Raw genomic sequence first — 9,908 nt, forward strand, 5'->3', positions numbered from 1 at the left:
CTAAGTGTAAATTACAAATAATAGAACAGCTAGAACAGTCTGGTAAGTTCAGAAAATTACATCACTTTAAAACCAGGAAAAGACAACACTTATGCCATATCACGATATTACGATATCCAAAATCTAAGATGATATCTTGTCTCATATTACGATATCGATATAATATTGATATATTGCCCAGCCTTAGTATGTATCCAGTAAGTATGTTGTGTTTGACAGTTTCCTTGTGGAGCTACAGGAGGATTAGTAACACAAAGAGGGAATCTGGCACTAAACAGTCTGTCACTTTGGTAAACACTAGGGTTGGGAAAAAAAAATAGATTCACCTATGTATCGCAATTTTATTTTTACGATTTTGAAATTGATTTTTTTAATGCCAGAATCAATATATTTGCTCCATTTGAGTCTATGTGGAGGTAGAAGGAAGTTACCGCTTTTATTGTTGTAGTCTGAGTAACGTGATGTCATATCCGTTCCATCCAAAAGAAACCGCAGCGAGCCGAAACGAGAAAGTAGAAAACGTCGGTGGTAAACACTACACATCCAGTAAAGTATAGAAACACTTTGGGTTTCACACATTGCAGGAAAAGCAGAGCTAGACATCACGGCTAAAGCTGCATGCTAACTCTGTCATGAACAGGAAACGTTATCGTATCGTGGTAACGTGTGGTCAAGCCAGCCGTCACTCTCATCTCAGTGGTCAAATGGGCCGACGCTACAACTGTAAGGCACCCATATACTGACATTTATTTTAAATGCATTCAAACGGCCCCGATGGAGCTGACCATGGATGTATAAAGAGAACGGAGCTGACGGGAAAGTTAGAGACCACCTTGGAGAAGTTAGAGGAAGTACACATGTGTGACTACATTCAGTTTTCAACTGGATAAACAAAATACATATATGGAAATAAGATTGATTGGATTATATTCACCAGAAGTATAAAACATTACATGTAATTTCTAAATTAAAAGAAAATACCACTAATTGGTGAGGAAAATATCTTTATTCTTTGATTATAGGGGATGGTGGAAAACATTTAATAAATAATGCCTGACAATGACTGATATATTTGACTTCAGGACATGAAAATCAAACATTTTTACTGTATTAATTTAGATATTTTCCAAAGTAAAAGTCCCTAGAAGTGTATGATTCAACTACATGCAATAAACCGCAAATTCGAATCACAACACTTTAAAATCACAATACATATCGAATTGTGATAGTATTGAAATCAGGAGATAGTTGAATCATCCCAGCTTTAGTAAACACCCACTTGATTTGTCGGACTCACATGGCTGAATCTTCATTTTAGTTTCAGTTGAAAGTCATTTCTTACAGTGTAGTTGTGTTATGAAGGGACCACTTCTCAGGAGGAATGATTACTGTCACCAATCACTCTTTTAATGTACATATGACATGTGGCTGTTGTTTTAAGAGACATTTGAACAAATGTGGACCTTTACTGTAAATGACATAAACCTACTAAGCTACAGTAAGAAGAAGGCCATGTAATAAATGAAATAATGAAGTCTAACAAGTCTGAATTGATATTGATCCTCTAATTCCGGACTTGACCGAGATCAGCAGCATGTTATTGATGTATGTTAACATGAATAGGTGTATGAATGTTGTGGTGACATTTGGATGATGTCTGTAGAAGGCTGACATTATGATGATCCACAATAACACAATGACAAAGTCACTCTACTCATTTTAGGGAAAAGCTCATTGATTAGGACATAGTAATGTTGAGCGACTCATTTAAAACCTGAACACATCTGATTGGATTATAAAGTAATTGATTTTTATCTTCATCATTTATTCTTTATTCAGATTGTTTGGCTGCAGTTTGTCAGAGACCAGCTGTGCTTCTCTGGTCTCAGCTCTAAAGTCCAACCCCTCCCATCTGAGAGAGCTGCAGCTGAGTCACAACAAGCTGCAGGATTCAGGAGTGAAGCTCATGTGTGGCTTTCTGGAGAGTCCACACTGTAGACTGGAAACTCTGAGGTCAGACACCATTTTTTACTTCTGTACTGAGATTAATATGATGGGAAAGTTGTGGTGACACTAAACTGCAGACATAAGGCTGATATTATACTGATCCACACTGAGGGCCCTATCTTACACCCAGCGCAAAGCGATGCACAGCACTGACGCAATTGTCATTTTCATGCCCAGCGCCCACGTTTTGTTAGTAGCAAATGTCTTTTGGCTTATTTTTTTGTTGCCTGATATTCTTCCCATTCCCCCAAAATCTATCCTGACATATTTGGCATCTTTGGAAACTTTGAGATCTTGAGTCGAATCTTGAATCAATTTCTGTGGGTTTTTATTTGTGTTTGGCTGCTCAACATGAGTTTGTATAGATGGATCCACTGGTGGAGCTGTCAGGGTTTAAGAGGTGAAGTCACTACGTCTTTATTGAAGTAGCAGCACATTGTCATTAATATTAATGAGAGCTCTGTTTCACTTTTTGTATTTTACAGTTTTTAACCTGCATCCTGTTGGCTTCAGGTGTTTGGAGTTTACATTTTCTAAACTTCTACATTCTAAACCTTCAGCTGTGAACAGATTATTTAACATTGAATGATTTCAAGCAGGAACGTTGTCTTCTAAACTTACATCATTTATTCTTTATTCAGATTGTGGAACTGCAGTTTGTCAGAGATCAGCTGTGCTCCTCTGATCTCAGCTCTAAGGTCCAACCCCTCCCATCTGAGAGAGCTGGATCTGGGTGGAAACAAGCTGCAGGATTCAGGAGTGAAGCTCATGTGTGGTTTTCTGGAGAGTCCACACTGTGGACTGGAGACTCTGAGGTCAGACACCATTTTTTACTTGTGTACTGAGATTAATATGATGTGAACGTTGTGGTGACACTAAACTGCAGACATAAGGCTGATATTATACTGATCCACACTGAGTATCTTAATGCTAAAGTACATTTTCTTCTTCAGTGGTTTAGTCCATTGACTGTAGCTGAGCAATGTTGAGCTACACATTTAAAACCTCAATATATCACAAATTTGACTTCCATCATGTTTCCTTTTTCAAAGAAATGATAATAAAAAATCTGTAAGGGATAATGCACAGCGAGCCGGTCATTGTTGTGAAAGAATCCCAGACAGGGTGATGCTGCACCCCGACGCGGAGCAGTCTCTCATCGCCCTGTCTGGGATTCTTTGACAACAATGACCCGCTAACTGTACATTATCCCGCTGATTACATGGCTACTTACTGAAGAAATCAATATTTTGACACATAAACGGTCCGCCAGAGTCCGACATCAGAACTGCGCCCATAGCAACGGTCTGCTATACATAGCAACGGTCTGTTATATATAAAGAATAAATAAATCATCTCTATTTCAGCTATCAGACAACAAATATATTCACTATTTGCTTTTTCTATACATTTTATGAAGCTATAATGATGCTTATACTGACTGAATAGTTTAAACTGAAAATGCTTTGATTTTATGACCGAACTATTTCTAAAATAAATATGTTGTAGATGTCTTATCTTATATACCTTTAGTTCACATTTCCCCAAAATTCATCCTGACATATTTGGCATCTTTGGGAACTTTGAGATCTTGAGTCAAATCTTGAATCAATTTCTGTGGGTTTTTATTTGTGTTTGGCTGCTCAACATGAGTTTGCATAGCTGGATCCACTGGTGGAGCTGTCAGGGTTTAAGAGGTGAAGTCACTATGTCTTTATTGAAGTAGCAGCACATTGTCATTAACATTAATGAGAGCTCTGTCTCACTTTTTGTATTTTACAGTTTTTAACCTGCATCCTGTTGGCTTCAGGTGTTTGGAGTTTACATTTTCTAAGCTTCTACGTTCTAAACTTTCTACAGCTCTGAACAGATTATCCCACTGTGGGACTAATAAAGGAATATCTTATATCTTATCTTATTATTAAACATTGAATGATTTCAAGCAGGAACGTTGTCTTCTAAACTTACATCATTTATTCTTTATTCAGATTGAGGGACTGCAGTTGGTCAGAGATCAGCTGTGCTTCTCTGGCCTCAACTCTGAAGTCCAACCCCTCCCATCTGAGACAGCTGGAGCTGAGTCACAACAAGCTGCAGGATTCAGGAGTGAAGTTGCTGTGTGGTTTTCTGGAGAGTCCACACTGTAGACTGGAGACTCTGGGGTCAGTTCACTGACTCTCTGTTACTATTATAGATCTTATATGTTTAATCAACAATTTAACCTAATTTATTTACAGACATAACTTACATCCATAGAGTTGTAAATTTCCTTTTCTTCATATTTTCATGTTTCTTGAATTAAATTCAGTCTGCAGTCACAGAAGACTTGTGTTTCTTAAAGAAACTGTAGAAAATGTCCACTGTTAGTTGTTAAAGTAAATGAATGTTTATCATTGTTGGTACATGGTCACATCTGGATACAGAAGATCCTCTGAACTAATATTGTTTTTAAATTGATCAAGTTTAGGTAATGAAGTAGAAATATTTCTCTGGTTTCTGTTAATTTCAGCGTATTCCATAATGTCTGATCATTGATATTGATCATTCAGCACACACGCATAGATGAACACAGAGATCAGCAGCATGTTATTGATGTGTGTTGACATGAAAAGGTGTATGATTGTTGTGGTGACAATTGGATGATGTCTGTAGAAGGCTAACATTATGATGATCCACAATAACACAATGACAAAGTCACTCTACTCATTTTAGGGAAAAGCTTATTAGTAATGTTGAGCTGCACATTTAAAACCTGAACACATCTGATTGGATTATAAAGTGATTTTTATCTTCATCATTTATTCTTTATTCAGATTGAGTGGCTGCAGGTTGTCAGAGATCAGCTGTGATGCTCTGGCCTCAGCTCTGAAGTCCAACCCCTCCCATCTGAGAGAGCTGCAGCTGAGTGAAAACAACCTGAAGGGTTCAGGAGTGAAGGTGCTGTGTGATCTTGTGAAGAGTCCAAACTGTAGACTGGAGACTATGAGGTCAGTAGAGGGTCCGAGTCGGTCCATGCTGGTTTCATCAGTATTGTTGTGATGTGTTTCCTCCGTTAAGCTGTGAGAGGAGAACGGTGACACAGAGAGAGAGAGAGAGAGAACAGTCAGCCAATCAGATCAGCCAGAAGCTTGTTGTGATCATGTGTTGGAGTTGATGTGAAGAAGATGTTGTTGTTGTCGTGTTCATGTCTCCAGGAAATACAGATGGATTACAACTGACAGCATCACAACATGTATAGAGACAGTGGTCCTAATCCATCAAACTATCATACCATCAAATCTGATCAGAAAGTCTTAGTTCTCTCATTGATCAGTTCATCTCTGTCACAGCTCTGAGATCAGTCTGACTGAAGGCTCAAATCATTGGCTCTTATTTCATAGAACCATCGTTACATTAAGCAACCATGATGTGGTCCCGCCAAAGAGCTATTAAAGGAGGGTAACGGGATGAGGGTGTGGAGTTTTAGTGTCTTTTGTAACTCATTCCAGTCACTAGGAGCAGCAAACTGGAATGAGTGACGACCAGAGGAGGTGCAGACTTTAGGAACGACCACACTAATGAATTTGCTTGAAGATAAATAAGCGGTTACAGTTGGAGATGAGTGAGCGGAGATATGGAGGTTGGTTCTGCCAATGATAGTTTTATAAATGAACTGTGTAATGCATCAGTGACTGACAGCTGATGGAGGGAGTCTCTGTAAACACTGATTCTTGACTTCTGTTCTCTTCTTCTCTCATCAGCTGGAAGAAGGGAGCTCTGTCACAGTGAGTGATCAGAAAAGCGGATGTGTTGAAAGGATCAGCCGTGTCCTGATTATCCACAGAGGTTCACCACCTGGACCTGCATCTTATTTTGTCTTTTTTTTATTTATTCATATATTCTGAACCCAAAATGCCTCTGCAGAATAGTTCAGTTTATCACAACATAACTGTAGATTAACACATTTAAATAGATCTTTCTGCTTTGCTTTGTGTTGCAGCTCCACTCTGAGTTTTGCTGTTTATTTCCACTTATTTCTAAATAACAGTGGAAGATAATAAAGTTACCCTATTAAAACCAAGCCCTCAGGAAGAGCGCCAGACTTTGATGCCCATTTTCGTAGTGACCAAAACGGCGGTACTACAACTTCCGTGTCCGTCACGTGATGCCATTGGGCCTAAAAAGACTTTTTCCCATAGACTTACATTGGGAAAGAGACGTCTGTAACTCAGCGGATAATTTTTTTTTGAGGTGAATTAACTTCCCAGTATGAACATTCTAATAGTCTTTATTTAAATCGTTAGGTCCTAAAAGTTGTAAAATGCACTAATAGCTGAATCCAGAGTTATTTCCCTTCCTCCGTTCATGTGAATGAGACCCACATCGAGGCTGGAGCTAGGGCTGGGAGGCGGAGTTAAAGGAAACGCTACTGCTCCTGCTCTATGGGCCCAATGGGTGAGGAAGATCGCCGGATGATCCGGGTACTTTATCACTCGACAGTCGAGCCATTTTGGCTTCATGCTCCACTGAGCAGCTCTCATAGGAATGAATGGGAGCCTCCGACGCTGTATCCAGTTCTCTTTATACATCCATGATTAAAACCAATACCAGCCATTTCTCATATTATAAAAGATAAATATTTGCTTGTAACAAACAGAAAGAATTAGATCAAATCTGAATTCAGTCGAGGCTTCGCTTTAGTTTCTCACCTGACTACAAACAGATTATGTCTGGATTTTGGTGGAAAGTCAGCACCTTCATATTTTATATAATGTTTGATGTAAAATATACAAACAGAACTGATTAACATGTATATTCTAGATTTTATATTCACTAATAGAGAATAGCAGAGACTCTACTCTACTTCCTCAGGAAGCTGAAGCAGGCTCACCTTCCTTAAAACCTGTTGATTAATTTCTATCGGGCGACCATTGAGAGCCTCCTGACCTACTGCTGCACTGTGTGGTTTGCTAGCGGCACAGTAGAGGACAGGAGGGACCTGCAGCGGGTGGTGAGGATGGCAGAAAAAGTGATTGGGACCACATTACCCCCCCCTCAGTGACCTATACGCTGGCCGGCTCCGCAAGAAAGCCAGCTGTATTTCTTAAGACCCCACCCAGCCTGGACATGGACTGTTTACTACTCTTCCCTCCGGAAGGAGATACAGGACAATTAAAACACACACAAACAGACTATGGAATAGCTTTTACCCACAGGCAGTCAAGTGTGTCAAAAGCTTAGGACACTAGCTGCTGAACCATAATCATGGCACCTGCACTTTATGATCCATTTATTTGTCTATATTTTGATTTGAATGTTTTTTCATGTTTGCTTTTAATGTTTGCTTTTACTGCCAAGATCTGCTAAATTGTTTTTCATTGTTTTCAATGACAATAAAGTCTCTATTCTATTCTATTCTAATCATGCAGATACAGGAAAATTCCAGTTTTTTGTGTGAGTCTGCTAGTTTTCACGTTACATGACTCAACACAGACAGATAAAGTCACCCATGGAGCTTTTTCCCCTCAGAAATCAGTGTTGAAGCGGTCGTTCTCACCACCGTTCACGTTCTGTTGTTCCTGCTGGAGCTGCTTTCTGCCAGCAGATGTCACCATTTCCTCTGTTTTACCACAAAGGTGGTTTATCTGAATGGATGCAGTGAACACTGAACTGATGATGTGAATGCTTTCTTTCTGACTGACTTTGTTTTGTCAAGGTTAAGTGTCATCATAATGTAGTTAAACTTGATTTAAAATTATGGAAATTGGATTTGAAAATAAACTCAAGTTTCACAAACGCCCACTTGGACTCAAGTATGAACTCATTTAGAGTTTGGTGGTCACAGGTCACTGTGACCTCACAAAACACATTTTTGGCAATAACTCAAGAATTCATATGCTAATTATGACAGATTCACACGGATGACATTTTGGACAGACATGGATGTAAACTGCAACTTGACTGGTTGGGGGAGCCATACAACCGTGAGGCGGTGATTCTTGTTTTTTTTTTTTCAAAGCGAAAACAAGTTTATTTGTTTCATCAATGTTTAAGTATTTCGAGTTAAGTCATTTTAAAATAAGTTAGCTAACTTTGCGATACTAACAAAGAAATGTAGCTAACGTTAGTGTTAACGGTCACTTTAATTTTTTAAAACTTAAACATGTTTCTGTGGTTTTCTGTCCACATTTTAAGATGAACAAATATCTGTTACTGGACTGGACAATGAACTCATCATTGTAGTAAAGATGAGACTGTAGGTATTTTGTCATATTAGTATTCAACAACTCTCTTTGACAGAACCTCTTTAACATCTCACACAATAAATAAAAGTTCACAGTGTTCCTCAGCAGTTAGAAAACTGCATGTCCACATGTTATAATAAGTGCAGGAGTATATTCTAGTATACTTTACAGTCCCAGTAGCTACAGTTTGTGCCTCTCATGTCTTACCTTTAAACTCAAGTCACTGAGCTAAGTAGACAATTTTCTGACTATCTTTGAAAAATCCATAAAGTCCTTCATCAGCAGCATTTAGAGCTGTTTTGAAGACTCCACAACTCTTCTGAACATCTGTTGCAAAATAAAAAGATTTTAATCAGTTTACCAAGTTGTGATTGTATTTCCAAATCCAGGTTGCTGGAAACGGCACGCCCTTGCTCTTTTTTGTAAAACACAAGCAAAACGTTCACACATTTTGTATGATATTGGAAGAAACATCAATATAAACAAATTTAACCTATACGATAATATAGAAACATTTTAAATTTGTGCTTAACATTGTAATAATTGAGCAATAAGATGTGTCATTTCTTGCTACCATCTGTGTTGGGATTATGAAAAAGAGTTGCACAGTTGCAACTCAGGAAAATGGCTGAGATTATTTTTTATTGTGCAACAGACAGAATAATTTTTCATCCAGATATTCAGAAGAATTTTATTTGTATAAGTCTGTAAAAGAAAAGAAAAAAGAAAAAAAGTTTTATACTAAATAGATTTATTAACACCATCATCATTCAGCCTGGAATTAGATATCAGAGACTATAGTTGGCAAAAAGCAATGGAAGGATTCTCAAAGATGTCTCAAAGATTATTATATCACAGCTCAATTGAGACCCTTGTTGGTATAACCCAGAGTACTTTGCCAGATGGAAGGAGATTGAGGAGGCTACAACAGGGGAGTTTCCAATTAAAGCTGTCAACGTTTTGAGATGGTGTGCATATGACCCAGGTTTTGTACCAAAAAGATGAGATGTAAGGTTTAGGGGGTGGGGTTTCTCAATGCATAACAGTATACTGTACCTTTCTTCATCAGGGGTCTATGAAGAGTTTTCAGAATCTGAGGATACAGCATGGTTTGAACGATTTATACAGACTTCCTCAAGTCCGGCATTATACTGAGCAATTAATGAGGGAAACAAGGCATAAGTGAGCATGGCTCACATCCCCCTGCTCACTGCTCGACCAAAGGTAGGGCCAAAGGTTTTGCCCTTTTGGAACTAATGGAATTAGTCTATTGAGCACAATCTAGCTATTTATTAGCTCACCTTCCTCAGGATAAAGTCAGTAGAAGACAAATACAGCCTGTCTTGTTGATGCTCTCCAGGTTTTAACCACTTCCATTACTTGCTTGTATTTCAATACCTGGACTCTGTGTCCACGCTGCCCCGGTTGATGGTGTCTGATATTTCATTAATTGTATATGATTTGGGAACTTTCCATCCAAGTTTGTTGATTCCAAGTATGTGATGAATCCAACACGGTGCCAAGATGATTCAAGATCTCCCCAAGCATACATAAATACATACATACATATATGCATAGAAATACTCATAGAGCGCTGGATTGTAGTATAAGCTGGTCTCTGATGAGAAAGTCTTTTCAGTTTTTGGACACCCTGGACTTCTAACCCCCAAAAGGCAC

General features: G+C 38.6%; 1 protein-coding gene across 1 annotated transcript in view; it reads left to right on the forward strand.

Moving 5' to 3' along the window:
- The window catches only part of LOC119489691 (NACHT, LRR and PYD domains-containing protein 14-like), a 53,023-nt gene extending 47,244 nt beyond the window's left edge, over window positions 1-5,779 (forward strand). The window contains exons 9-11 of the mRNA XM_037772435.1: window positions 2,649-2,822; window positions 4,821-4,994; window positions 5,748-5,779. Of these exons, the coding sequence (XP_037628363.1) occupies window positions 2,649-2,822; window positions 4,821-4,994; window positions 5,748-5,775 (376 nt within the window). The 3' untranslated portion in view covers window positions 5,776-5,779. The remainder of the gene's footprint in view (window positions 1-2,648; window positions 2,823-4,820; window positions 4,995-5,747) is intronic.
- The last annotated feature ends 4,129 nt before the right edge of the window (window positions 5,780-9,908 follow it).

Source organism: Sebastes umbrosus, chromosome 6 (assembly GCF_015220745.1).
Source record: "Sebastes umbrosus isolate fSebUmb1 chromosome 6, fSebUmb1.pri, whole genome shotgun sequence".
Lineage (NCBI taxonomy): Eukaryota > Metazoa > Chordata > Actinopteri > Perciformes > Sebastidae > Sebastes > Sebastes umbrosus.